This window comes from Mixophyes fleayi, chromosome 6 (assembly GCF_038048845.1).
Source record: "Mixophyes fleayi isolate aMixFle1 chromosome 6, aMixFle1.hap1, whole genome shotgun sequence".
Taxonomy (NCBI): Eukaryota; Metazoa; Chordata; class Amphibia; order Anura; family Limnodynastidae; genus Mixophyes; species Mixophyes fleayi.
Window position 1 is genome coordinate 52,995,381 of NC_134407.1, and position 14,547 is coordinate 53,009,927.

General features: G+C 40.5%; 1 protein-coding gene across 1 annotated transcript in view; it reads left to right on the forward strand.

Moving 5' to 3' along the window:
• The first annotated feature begins 1,333 nt into the window (after positions 1–1,333).
• The window catches only part of ALOX5 (arachidonate 5-lipoxygenase), a 60,825-nt gene continuing 47,611 nt past the window's right edge, over positions 1,334–14,547 (forward strand). The window contains exon 1 of the mRNA XM_075216544.1: positions 1,334–1,527. Coding sequence (XP_075072645.1) covers positions 1,378–1,527 — 150 coding nt within the window. The 5' untranslated portion in view covers positions 1,334–1,377. The remainder of the gene's footprint in view (positions 1,528–14,547) is intronic.

Below are 14,547 nucleotides of genomic sequence, written 5' to 3' on the forward strand. Positions count from 1 at the left end.
CCCTTGGGGGGTGGTACTACAAGCGCCAGCATGCCCAAACATTTAATGGCACCCTGGGAATGCTGGGACCTGTAGTGCACCACAGCCAAAATGTGTTTTCACATTTATTTTATTAATATTATCCCACACCTACCGCCCCAGGGGTGTGGGAAGAGCCCTAGAGCTCTTCAGCATGGAGCTGTACTTATATTGGAGGGGGTGACTTATATATGCAGACCCCATCGCCCTAGGAAATCCAGCCCTGTGCTGATCAGCCTGTGGTTGGTTTGGCATTATGGCAGGGGAACCCCACACTGTGGGTTTACCTGCTGTAGTGCCACTAGCACCTGCAACAGATACATCTCTTAGAGGTGTATCTGTGGCCCCTCAGCATAGCACCCTAACTTTGCTAGGCTCACCCACTACCTCCCTCATTCCTCCACTCTAAGCATTGAGAGGCAGTAGGGGGAGATAAGTCTTAGGGGTATATTTACTAAACTGCGGGTTTGAAAAAGTGGAGATGTTGCCTATAGCAACCAATCAGATTCTAGTTTTGATTTATTTAGTACATTCTACAAAATGACAGCTAGAATCTGATTGGTTACTATAGTCAACATCTCCACTTTTTCAAACGCGCGGTTTAGTAAATATACCACTTAGTCTGAGATGTATCCTGAGCTGCTCTGCATGCACAGTATTAAAAAGTGCCTTTTGCGCTTACGAGTCAGTTACATCTGACTCTACATAGGGCCCTTAGTGCTCAACAGAAAATCCACAGCACTTATTTCAAAGTATCCTAATCACAGTATTATTCCAAAAATCATTTCACTTTAATTCTGATAAATAAACACTACAGTATAAGATCCCTGTCCCTTTAGAACTCTAGACACATCCTGGGATGTAGCTACCCATAGAGGCTCCCTGTAAGAAATATGCATAGATGAGACAATCTTCCATACCTTGGGTAAGCTAAACAATGTATAATAACTAGGCTAATTTAAATATATTCGTGGTCCAAGTTAAATGTTTGCATTACCAAAAAGCCAGATCCTACAAAAGCCTTCTGAACAAGCAAATCATACCTGAAAGACATATTCATTTGAAATGATTTAGTGAAAATTAACTCTTCTTCACTCAAATGTAAGCCTTGCCTTATTTTTTCTGGATGCTTTAAAATGTTAATTACTGTTTTGTTTTGTTTTTCTTGTTTTTGTACTTCCAAAGCCAAAAGAGGAACTGTTCAAACCTTACACTGAAGTTACAAATCAAGAGCAAAAAAAAAAAAAAGGGGGAGGGCTCAATAGCTTGTGGTACATGTTAAAAACACAATATTCACACTGCATACAACCATACAGAGTCTGCAGCAGGCTGTACAGTTACTGTTGTAACACCAGCAGGATGCCTTCCTATACCATCACTGTGTCCACAGGCAGTCAGTGGTTTGCTGGCACAGATGATTACATTTATATTACTCTTGTTGGCTCTAAAGGCTGCAGTGAGAAGCACTTGCTGGATAAACCATTCTATAATGACTTTGAAAGAGGAGCGGTAAGTTTTGTTTTTTTTCTCATTTTCTTCCAAGGACTTGACTTGCTGTAATACTATAATTTAATATACTCAATTTGTACATGTGTGGTAGGTAATTTAATGTAAATAAATGATGATGATGATAGGCTGGGACTGCGATTAATTACATATTCCCTGTGCAGTGCTGCATAATATGATTGCCACTTTATAAATAAAAAATAATGGTAATAATAATAATACTTAAAAGACATTATCTACACATTCTAGGCATAAAAAGTAAGAGCATGTATCATTTTCACATTTGAATTTCTGTAAACAATAAATGCTGGTCATTACCGAAAAATTAAGAATATATAATATATAGTAGTGTTAAAAAAACAACATAACACTACAAAACAACAACATATAACTGCAGTACATGTGCAAACTTTCTAACATTACATGTATTACTACTATAGTGTGATTTTGTAATACATGCATTGCACATAATCTCCTGTGTTTAGCAATAACAATTATTTAACAATGCATTTTTAAAAATTGGTTGGAATGTATAACAAAAGAGGTCTTGTTTAGTCACTCAGGAATATAAAGGGCAATTATTATAAGGTCGCAGAACCTCTTCATTTCAATATGCTAAAAAATTGAACCAGAGCAGCCGGCCAGCACACTCTCCCTGCCTGTCTCTGCCGAGCGGACCTGCACATAGTGTGCAGCCGCCGGCAGCAAGCCCCTGCAATCTCTGCACACTTTTTGCCGGCTACCGTAATATTTTATTTTTTTTTCAAATTTCGGGGCCAAAATGAAGGTGCGTCTTATACATGGGAGCGCCTTATACATAGGGAAATGCGGTACATTACTGTTTTTCTATGTATTTGTATGTATTGCCTACTGTATTTGAATGGTTGAAATATACATACTGTATCGGGCTGCTGCTTTACAGCACTATGTTTCATGCATATATCACATGCCTGAATTTTTAATTAGTTTTCCTACAGAATTTTGTTACTGTAATTTTAGGAGAAAGCTGTTTAGTTCCTTAATTGATATGATCTGCTTGATATCTTCATAATTTTTTATGACCATGATGGCTTATCCAGGCCAATAGTATGAGAGCATTTTTTCCAGCACCACAGACATTGCGTTCAGCAGAGAATAAGACGTGTACAGCACTATTAAATCACAGCAAACAATGGATCATTGATGCCAATGTCTAATGTGTGGAGTGGTCCTTTCATGTGTATAAGAGGTGTGGGAAATGAGGCAGTCATTATTTTCCATATCTGCGTCAGGTGTTTTCTAAGGAAAACTGCTTCAATGTTCTATTTTAGTGTTTATAAAGAATCTAATTCAAGTGAATAGAAAGCATTTCAGGAGTGTATCTGAAACAATGCACTTTAAATACACTAAATCAGAGGTGCCCAAACTCAGTCCTCAAGAGCTACCAACAGGTCATGTTATCAGGATTTCTTCAACCATGCACAGGTGAGATAATCTATTTGTCTGGGTCAGTGATTATCCCACCTTTTTCTACAGGCAGAAATCCTGAAAACATGACCTGTTGGTAGTTCTTGAGGACTAGGTTTGAGCACCTCTACACTAAAGTTAGGACATAGCCTTAGAAGTTCTGGACTCAATGTTGTTTGCAGAACCTAATGCATCTAAAAGATGGAACAATGCCCTAATAGGGACAAGCCCTTAAACTGAGAGAACTACATAAAAAGTTGTTCTATAGTGAAAACATACATTTAAAATGGCTAAAGTATTCTAAACTAAAGTGTGGCCAACCAAAGATTTTGGTATGGTCACAACTGGGGGTATAAATATTTTTTTGCTGGAGGTCGGTTGGAGTTGGTGACGTGTATCTTCCCACTGCGTCTCAGGCTCCCACTCTGATTACAGTGGAATGTAAATCCAAAGCAGGGCTCCTCTATGCATGTGCTGGTCCCTGCACATGCTCAGAAGAGCAGAGGCCCCTGAAGTGGATGAACAGTCCGTGCCGTGTCCCCCTCTTACTGCCAGGTCTCAAAGCAACTAAATAGCTCTCACAGTAGCTTTTATGCCCATGGTCAAAATACTTGATGACCACCATGTTTCCCTGTTCCATTGTTAGCTTTTATATGTATATGAGTACAGTAACTGCATTTAAAATTCATAGTGCGTACAGTTTGATTGATGGAGGTAATGTTTAAAAAGGGATAAATGATAGAAGTGATAAAGAAATATAGTAAGTCTTGCATGTATGTTATAGAGGGAGTTATGAAATTAAATCAATGAAATTGAAATAGACTATATTTGCTTAGTTATACAGGTAAGTGCATAGCTTAGTGCATACAAATTATGTTGGTTCCCGAAAGTGCAAATGTTGCTTCTACTGAAAGGGAAAACATGGTGTTCCTTGCTAATCGTAGCCTAGGCACAGTCATTCTTCTCATATTATACAAATATGGTAAAATAGTATTTTATGTTATGTGAGGAAATTTAAATGAAAGTGGTGGATATTGTGCACTTATGAGAATGTTCCAGAATTAGTAGGTGGTTACCGAGACTTTTGCTTACATGCTTACATCTCCTCAGAGGCAGCAGGGAGTGGGTGCCAGCCAACATAGGAACTTGGCAGTCTTTGCATCATTCAGCCTCATAAAAGGCACAGGCACGTAGGTCAGTTCTATATTTGTAGCACTTGTAATAATGTATATACTTCTTTACTTTGTGTCTGTGACCCCTACTGCTTGTAATTGTAAAACCACACTAATTTTCATGCAGTCTACAGATACCACCAAGACATGTTTTAAACTGTAATGATTTCATTGTTGGCTTGTAAACTGACATAAAAAGTTAGGTATATATCATCATCTATTTATATAGCACCACTAATTCCGCCGTTCTGTATAGAGAACTCACTCACATCAGCCCCTGCCCCATTGGAGCTTACAGTCTAAATTTCCTAACTTACACACGCAGACAGAGAGACAAGGGTCAATTTGATGGCAGCCAATTAACCTACCAGTAGGTTTTTGGAGTGTGGAAGGAAACCAGAGCACCCCCATGCAAACACAGGGAGAACATACAAACTTCACATAGATAAGTCCATGGTCAGGAATCGAACTCATAACCCCAGTGCTGTGAGACAGAAGTGCTAACCACTAAGCCACTGTGCTGCATGGGTGTATATTGTATTTATTTTTGTACAATTGAAACAATGACAAATCAGGAGAAAAACAAAGGCAGTATTTAATCAGGTACTGTAGAAAGTGTCTCATTTCGCATTGGGTACTCCTTGGGAGTGATCTATTTCCTCTGTAGGGTTTTTATTTGTTTTTTTCATATGGATTATTCATCTTCAGTTTGGATTACGTCAGACCAAGAAAAGAAGACAAGGTAAGTATTTATTAGGGGCACATCAATTAACTAAAAATGATGGGGCCATATTGGCTTCTTTCATTATCTGCATAAAGTGTCCATTACAGTACTTCCCACCTCTGCTGCTTGATGTGAGGAGCTGCTCTGCACAGAGTGCCAGTGACTCCCACTGACGTCACTGGTGCTCTCCACAGACTGCACACATCATGCAGCAGTAGCATGTGTAGTGCCTTACACTGACTCTTTCTCCACACTGCAATAGGGCAAGAGCTGCTCATAGGGCTGGATTGGGAGAAGCGTAAGACATACCTCCCGAGTGTTCCCATAGTAAAGACAAATCCTGGACTGTGGGAAACAGTACTGGGAGTATTGTTTGGTTAGTGTAAGATACACACATTTGTTCTGCTCATAAAAAAAAAAAAGCATACACCTATGTCCTTATGCAGATCTGACACTTGTGCCTCTTTACTCTTGTAGAGGTGGAACAGGGGAGGGAAGAGGCATACAGATTACATGTTCACCTCTCAAGCTTTCTTCATTGCTGGTGTCTATATTATTTGATGCTGAGAGCATATTTTTTTATAAACCTGTTCAACTTTACAGAACTGAGCTTTTCTTTTCTTTTTTTAAAATCGATCTAAAGAAAACCCACCAAATTTTCTAACCGATTAATCAAACAGGTTCATGAGTTGAACCATTCTGAGGAATATTTTTTCTTGCACAACAAGACTTTGCCTCTAGCCTCCAAACAGCCCCTGAAAACTTACCTCTTCAGGCAATCTTATCAAATTCCCAAACTACCCTCCTAACTCTCTAGGCTACTCTACCCGATTACCAGAGTACACACAAAAATGTTCTCTTTCTATTCTTACACAACCCACCTGACCCCCCCACACCAAGAATGCAGTGTAACTGGATCACATAGACCCACAAAGTACTTGTTACCCTTGCACTCTGGATGCACCAATATGGCAGTATGTGGGTTACACTGTGGCACAGGGGTTAGCATTGTTGCCTTACACAGAGTTTGTATGGTGTCCCCGTGTTTTCTCCCACAGTACAAAAACATTCTGGGAAGTTAATTGGATTCTGTGTGGGCCTGATTCATTAAAGAACCTAAATGCCAATATGAGACAAATTTTGCGTAAAAATTGCTCTGCACTTGCCCAGAACTGACCTATATACGCCAGTGAACGCAGCAACGTCAAATTCATCTTCGTGCGCAAAGTACCCTTACTATAGCCTACAATTTCATGAGCAGAACGCGGAGGGAATTGGGCGTAAGCACGTAATCAATGTATAGTACGGGTGTGCCAAGCTTGTGCGCATACAGCAGGGTCCTATTAAAGCATTGGGCATCTCAAAGGTACGTGTTTCTCTGTCGTATCACTTGCACAAGCTACAGGTTGGATGTAAGCGGCATTTACTAGTGATAACGGTCACATATGCATGGTAGAACACATATTTGCAATCAACAGCATCTGTATAAATGTATTTTATGTACAGTAAAAATGTTTTTTTTCTTTAATATTTTGTTATTAATGATTATATTTTAACAGGTGACATTAATTAGGTTTTTTTCTGTGTGTTCTGTTGGGCCTTTATATTTCACATATGTACTGGACGTATCCTGCAGTGTATTGTCTGTTAGAGCAGAGCCCACCTATACCCATATTCAACAACAGATGCACCTTTACGCCCGCTCCTTGTTGAATACGGATGTGAGTATACCCGACGTACGTGCATTTTTTTTTTAAATAAATGCACGTACAATATGTTTGTTTTTCATACCTTAATGCATCAGGCCCAGTATGCGTGTGTTAGGGAATTTAGATTGTAATCTCCAGCGGAGAAAGGACTGATATGAGTAACTACATTTTCTCTGTACAGATCTGCGTATTATAATTGGAGCTACATTAATAAACAAGAATAAATTATATAGAATAAATTATACAACCAAATGCAAAAACATAATTGTTTGCTGAATAAGTTTAGTTATATGTAGCAGATGAAGAGGGTGCATTTCTGGGGGCATTGCATGATTTTTGGGTGGACATACAGCATTTTTCCTGGTGCACAAATGGAGAGGGAGGGGGTTGGAAGATAGTCTAGTGCCAGATACACCTCTTCCTTAGCTTGGTTATTCATCCCCTGGTGGCGACACACACTGGTCCACTCGGTTTGGACTATCTTCTTGGGCTAAAAGTTGTGAGCCAGCCCTTGAGTTGTGTGACTGTTATGCAGTAGGGGTGCGGCCAATCAGGGCAAGAACCATAATATGAATTATAGCACTGAAGCTGAGGTTAGAAGCACTACAGGAACATATATTCTCTATGGCTTATATCCTCTCACCTGTCCAGTGGTTAACACTTCTGCCTCACAGTCAGAGCCGTAACTAGGGTGGTGCGGGCAGTGCCGTCGCCCCGGGCGCAAGCCCAAGAGGGCGCAGCAGCCGCCCGCTACCTTCCCCTCCCCGCCGGCATAGTAAAAAAAAAATAATGTGCGGCAGTGTTAATAAAGCAAAAAAAAAAAAAAAAAGAAAAAAAAAGGGTCACCTGATCTCGCGGCGGCTCCCTTTCTTTAGTACTTTAAAATCTGTAATCCCCATTGCTGACTGATGTCCCTTACCCAGTGGCATGACTTGGCAGACACATACACTATTAACAGTCACCCGTCTGCCTTAACGGCCATCATCTGACACAGTACTTTGTCAGAAGAAATGATAATAAAATATTGGTGTGGCATCAGAACAGCTGATTTAATTCCTCCTCACAACAGGACTTGTATGTTATCTGTGCCGAGTGCTGCATACCTCAGATTCCTCCGGCACAGCTCTTATCTATCAGACAGTAGCTGAGAGCAAGGGGGAGCTCGGGAGCAAGTAACGAGGAAGGCAGCGGAGTGTCTGACCTCCTAAAGGTAGGGACCTTTCACCTTAGAGCTTACTTCCCATGTCCAGATGCTGGTATCTTTCTGCATTGCGTCCTAGTCTCTTTTTAATGCATTATATCATTTGACACATTATAGTTTTGAAGTGGAACAAAGTCTAAAATATAATATTGATTTGTTAGAATAATTGCCAATTGTATTGTCTTGCATTCTTTGTATCTCAGAATAGCAGTTTAAACTGCCAGTAAAATGTATTATGTTTGCCTTATTGCCTTACTTTTGTTCATATTTTAGTTTGTCTTTTACAAATAGTCCAGGCTAGCATTTCCATTATCTTATACATTTCTGCACAATCAGTGTTTTTACTAGGGATGTGCACCGGCGACTTTTGAGGTCTCGTGTTTTGTGTTTTGGATCCGGATTTTCGTTATTTTTGAGGTTCGGATTTGTCTCGCAAAACACTTGACGAAAGGTCTCGGTTCGGATTTAAGGTATTGGATTCGGATTTTTTTTGAAAAAAACATAAAAAGTTTAAAAATCAAGTTTTTGGGCTTATTTTCACTCCTAGGCTATTATTAACCTCAATAACATTCAATAACAAGCATTTCCACTAATTTACAGTGTATTGTGAACACCTCACAATATAGTTATTAGTCCAAAACGTTGCAACAAGGTATCTTTCTGGACTGCGTAGAGGAGTGGGTCACCACAATATATATTAAAAACCCTGAGCTTTTATGATTCGCACCAATAATTGTACCTGGACTGCGTAGAGGAGTGGGTCACCACAATATCTTAAAAACCCTGAACTTTTATGATTCGCACCAATAATTGTACCTGGACTGCGTAGAGGAGTGGGTCACCACAATATCTTAAAAACCCTGAACTTTTATGATTCGCACCAATAATTGTACCTGGACTGCGTAGAGGAGTGGGTCACCACAATATCTTAAAAACCCTGAACTTTTATGATTCGCACCAATAATTGTACCTGGACTGCGTAGAGGAGTGGGTCACCACAATATCTATTAAAAACCCTGAACTTTTATGATTCGCACCAATAAATGTACCTGGACTGCGTAGAGGAGTGGGTCACCACAATATATATTAAAAACCCTGAACTTTTATGAATCGCACCAATAAATGTACCTGGACTGCGTAGAGGAGTGGGTCACCACAATATATATTAAAAACCCTGAACTTTTATGATTCGCACCAATAAATGTATCTGGACTGCGTAGAGGAGTGGGCACTGGGCACCACAATAAAATATATAAAAAACCTTCAACAGATCTGCATTACACTACACATACGGCTGCTCCTCCATCCTCTCCATCATATACATGTTGGAGTTTTAGCGTGTGACAACCTCTTGTTTTTGATAATGTCAGTGCATTTGGAATATTTTTCAATTTGCCCCACACCACTGAATGTACTTTATCTATGATACGCATCTATCTATCTTGACTGCGTAGTGTGGTGGCCCCGGTACACAATTTGGTACCGAGGCCACAATATAATTTAAAAACCCTCCACGTGTCGGAATTCCACCAAACAAGTATCTGGACTGCAGAGTGGGGTGGCCCCGGTACCCAATTTGATACCGGGGCCACAATACCTCCTCCAAACATGCTCCAGACAATTCGTCATTGACAGACCCCAGACAGACAGGGTCGTAGTGTTATTGTTTGACTTTGTAAACCCAAAAAAATGTCCCTGTTGCACATAGTCGTGCAATGAAGACTGACTTTTTCATTTAAAGGCACGATCTTTAAAGTGTAGTGTTTGTAAGTCTAAGTCATATTATACTTTTGGTAAAATTGGTTTTTTTTGTTCCTCTTTATGGTAATTAATTAGTAATAGAATTAAAGTAGGAAATAGAATTAAATAGAATTAAAGTAGGAAATAGAGTGGTATAGAGTTGTAGTGTGGTATAGATAGAGTGGTCCACACAATATAATAATAAAACCCTCAACTGGTCTGAATTCCACCAAACAAGTATCTGGACTGCATAGTGTGGTGGCCCCGGTACACAATTTGGTACCGGGGACACAATACCTCCATCAACCCTCTAAATCCCACTCCACTGATGGCGGACACCGGGCGCACGTCTAACACCAACATTGCAGTTACAGCCGCAGTTATACGCTTTGCAATAGGGTGACTACTATCGTATTTGGTGGTCATGGCAAACGACTGTTGGACGGTCAATTGTTTGGTGAAAGACTTAGCGGTCTTACGACTTCCCCTCTGGGAAGATGACCGACTAACAGCAGCAACAGCAGCAGTGGCAGTAGTAGGCGTACCGCTGCAGGATTCCTCGGATGAATCCCGTATTGAGGAGGACTCAGTCTGGCTGCTGACTTGGGCTGCAGGACTGAATCTGATGGAGATTGTGGAGGAAGTTGACGAGGAGGGTGTTGCTGGTGTGTATCCAACTGGACCACGGGATTTAGGTGTCCCTGTACCGATGAGGGTCCTAGCCCCAGTTCCTGAACTAACCACTGAACTATGAAGGTTATTCAGGTGACGTATAAGGGAGGATGTTCCTAGGTGGGCAAGATCCTTACCCCTGCTTATTTGAGCTTTACATAAGCTACATATTGCCATACATTGGTTGTCTGGATTTGGATAAAAATAACTCCAGACCGAAGAGGTGCATTTTTTGGTCTTCTGACCAGGCATGACGATGGGCTTTTTCATCCCATGGACATCAGCTGTTTCCCCCCCTGGTGCCTCATTTACAATAACCACATCACCATCCTCATCATCAAGTTCCTCCACAGCGCCAGCTACATCATCAATAGCCTCCTCCCGAGCCACCTCTTCCCGTACAGTGATGGGAAGGTCAGGCTTGACAACCACCAACACCCTTGGACTCGCCTTGGGGATTTGTGATAATTTCTCTTTAGAAGGCAGAGTTGTTTGCTGTTTTGTTGCTGACAGCATAACTCTCTTCAATTTTTTGTAGGGGGGGGAGGAGGAGGAGGGCTAAGATCCGTGGGTGAAGCTGAATCACTAGTCATGAACACGGGCCAGGGCCTAAGCCGTTCCTTGCCACTCCGTGTCGTAAATGGCATATTGGCAACTTTACGTTTCTCCTCAGATGATTTTAAGTTTCTCTTTTTGCTACTTTTTCTTAACTTGGGCTTTTTGGATTTTACATGCCCGGTACTACGAGATTGGGCATCGGGCTTGGAAGACGACGTTGATGGCATTTCATCGTCTATGTCATGACTAGTGGCAGCAGCTTCAGCATTAGGAGGAAGTGGGTCTTGATCTTTCCCTACTTTATCCTCCAAATTTTTGGTCTCCATTATATGTAGCACAAGATACTGCAGAATGTGTGAACTTGGTAATATTGCAGTACCAATGGACTTATACTGCTGGATTGGTTTTGCAAATTTGGTTATAATTATTATATATTTATTTTTTTTTTAATTTTTTATTTTTTTTTACTTTTTTTTTATTTTTAAAAAACTTGGGAATAGTGGGGAAATAACTATGCCCTTAGAAGCACAGAGCACAGGACACAGCACCACTGGACTGAACAGGACACGGCACAGGACCCAGCAGCACTACGGAACTCAGCAGGACAGAGCACAGGACACAGCACCACTGGACTGATACTGCAGAATGTGTGAACTTGGTAATATTGCAGTACCAATGGACTTATAATGCTGGATTGGTTTTGCAAATTTGGTTATAATTATTATATATTTTTTTTTTTTTAAATTTTTTATTATTTTTTACTTTTTTTTTATTTTTTAAAAACTTGGGAATAATGGGGAAATAACTATGCCCTTAGAAGCACAGAGCACAGGACACAGCACCACTGGACTGAACAGGACACGGCACAGGACCCAGCAGCACTACGGAACTCAGCAGGACAGAGCACAGGACACAGCACCACTGGACTGATACTGCAGAATGTGTAAACTTTGTAATATTGCAGTACCACTGGACTTTTACTGCTGAATGTGTGAACTTGGTAATATTGCAGTACCAATGGGCTTATACTGCAGGATTGGTTGTGAAAATTTTGTGGTAATTAAAAAATATTAAAGTAGTTTTTGGTATTTTTTAAAAAAACTTTTTTTTATTTTTTTAAACACAGGGGAATATTGGGGAAATAACTATGCCCTTAGAAGCACAGAGCACAGGACACAGCACCACTGGACTGAACAGGACACAGCACAGGACCCAGCAGCACCACTGACCTCAGAAGGACAGAGCACAGCACACAGCACCACTGGACTGATACTGCAGAACACAGCACAGCACAGCACAGCACAGCACTAAACAGCACAGCACAGCACTAAACAGCACAGCACTAAACAGCACAGAACTAAACAGCACAGAACTAAACAGCACAGAACTAAACAGCACAGAACTAAACAGCACAGAACTAAACAGCACAGAGGACCACCTAACACACCCTCCCTCTACCCTGATCAATGCCCGAGTGAAGATGGCGGCGACTAGCGGGGAATTTATAGGATCCGAGTATCGCGAGATCCGACAACGGGATTATGAGTCAGAGCCTCAGTTTCACTTTTGAATTTGGCGCCAATACCCGGATCTGTCTCGGATCCGACTCGGATCCGCAACGTTCGGGTGGGCTCGGATTTCAGAAATCCGAGTGCGCTCATCCCTAGTTTTTACATGTATGAATACATGCCTCTAACTTGGGGGTTAATTCCTCTATCACACACATCAGCAAATTTCCAACACCAAGGTGAGAGTAGCAATAACAAGTACTGACAAATATACACATGTAAGGTTGAACGCAAGAGTTGTCAAACCTTGTATACAACTTCTCCAGACCTCTATATATGTGTCCAAATATTCTATAACCCATAGCAACCAGTGTTTTCCTTTCACTTTGTGAACTTTCCTAGACGGTTATATAATCTGATTTATATGGATTACAGCCCATATACTTAATTTTCTTTAATAATGCCTGATTGCAAATACATACGAGACTGTCATAACCACTGCCTGTAGTTGGAGCAAGAGATACGGCAGAAAAACAAGTAATTTTGAGATGCACAGAGCTTGATTTAGACGTGGATGGGTGCACTTGAGTTTTACACCCCTTCCCCACCCCTTCTACAGGCTTTTACTTACCCGCAGTGGAACGTATCTTCCACTGACAGGAAGTTTGGCATTTGGAACGCAAACTTGCGTTCCAAATGCCGAACTTCCTGTTGGTGAAACGCACATGCGTTCCACTGCGGGTAAGTGAATGAAAGATTTCTCTCTCTCTCTCTCTCTTTATCTCTCTCTCTCTCTTTTTTTTCTTTAAGGTACCTTAAATGCCACATGCTGCAACCCCTAAAAGAAACTGTCTATTAAGTCACTCAGGCAACAACAGTTACAAAGTACTTTTGTTGTACTACATAAATGCCGGGCATTACAAAGAGTGAACACATAAAAAAAAAAAGTGGATGCGTTACCCATAGCAACAAGATTATAGCTATTTTCTAACACGTACTAAATAAATGATAGTTATAATCTGAGGGGAGGTGTTTCTCTCTCTCTCTCGTAATTTAATGACACTTAATGGAACAAACACCTTCTTTAGGAATATTTAATAAATGCTAGTTATTTAAATTAGATTTTATTGTTCTCTATTGCCCAAAGCACCTTTTTACATATCGCAGTGTTTTGAGGGGCAAGGAAGACAAACGGTTGTTAAGTTATTTGAATCTCACCACTGTATGTGTGTGTGTGTGTATATATATATATATATATATATATATACACACATCATGCATTTGCAAATATGTGTAACAGAATTATTTCAGTAAAGTGTTAGCCACACCCCCCACTTTAAGTTGGCCACACCCACGTGGCAAATGCCACTCCCACTTAGATGGGGGGCGCCGGTGCCCTGTCTCGCCCAGGGCACTAAAATGTCTAGTTACGGCACTGCTCACAGTTGTGGGATCAGGAGTTCGATTCTGGACCCCTGCATGTTTCTGTTGTGTGTGTGTGGTAGGGAATTTAGACTGTAAGTTCCAATGGGACAGAGACTGAAGTGAGCAATTAAACATTTTGTGTACAGCGCTGTTTAATATGTTTAGCACTATATAGATGAACGATAATAATAAGAAAAATAACTAAATATTTGATGCCTGACACAGGTAGGTAGTCAAATTAAAAAGAGTGTGGTATTTTAACTTTCAAATGTTTAGAGGTCATCAGTTTGCTTTGAAAAATTCCCAAAAAAAGATTTATAAAGGAGCCATATAGATTGGAAAGTTGATTTTCAGACTTGGTTAAGTGTTGTTTAAATAGTGCTTGGAGATAGCAGTCTGTAACTGTACCTTGCTCTGACCATGTTTTAACATCTCTGCACAGTTAATAATCATACCAAGTATTAATTCCAACTAAGATTTTGGCCTCTTCATTTGATTATTAAAACATACTTGCCAACTCTCCCGGAATGTTCGTGAGGCTCCCGGAATCCCGGGAGAGCGTGGCAATCTTTCATCCGTGTAGGAACCAAGGGGACAGAGGGGCAGTTGCCCCCCATGATTACTTTGGGTGGGCAAAGACCGTGTTTTGCCCCCCAATGAACTTCTACACAAAAGCCTTCACACCACTTTCTGAAGTCATGATATCTGTTTTAAACTTGTGAAACTTTTTTGAAATGATAGATTGTCTTAGTATAACTTCAAAATGTTCTTTAGTATAGATTACCTTAGTATATATTTAATACAGATTGATTGATTTGTTTATTTAATAAACTCTGAGAGGTATATTTACTAAACTGTGGGTTTGAAA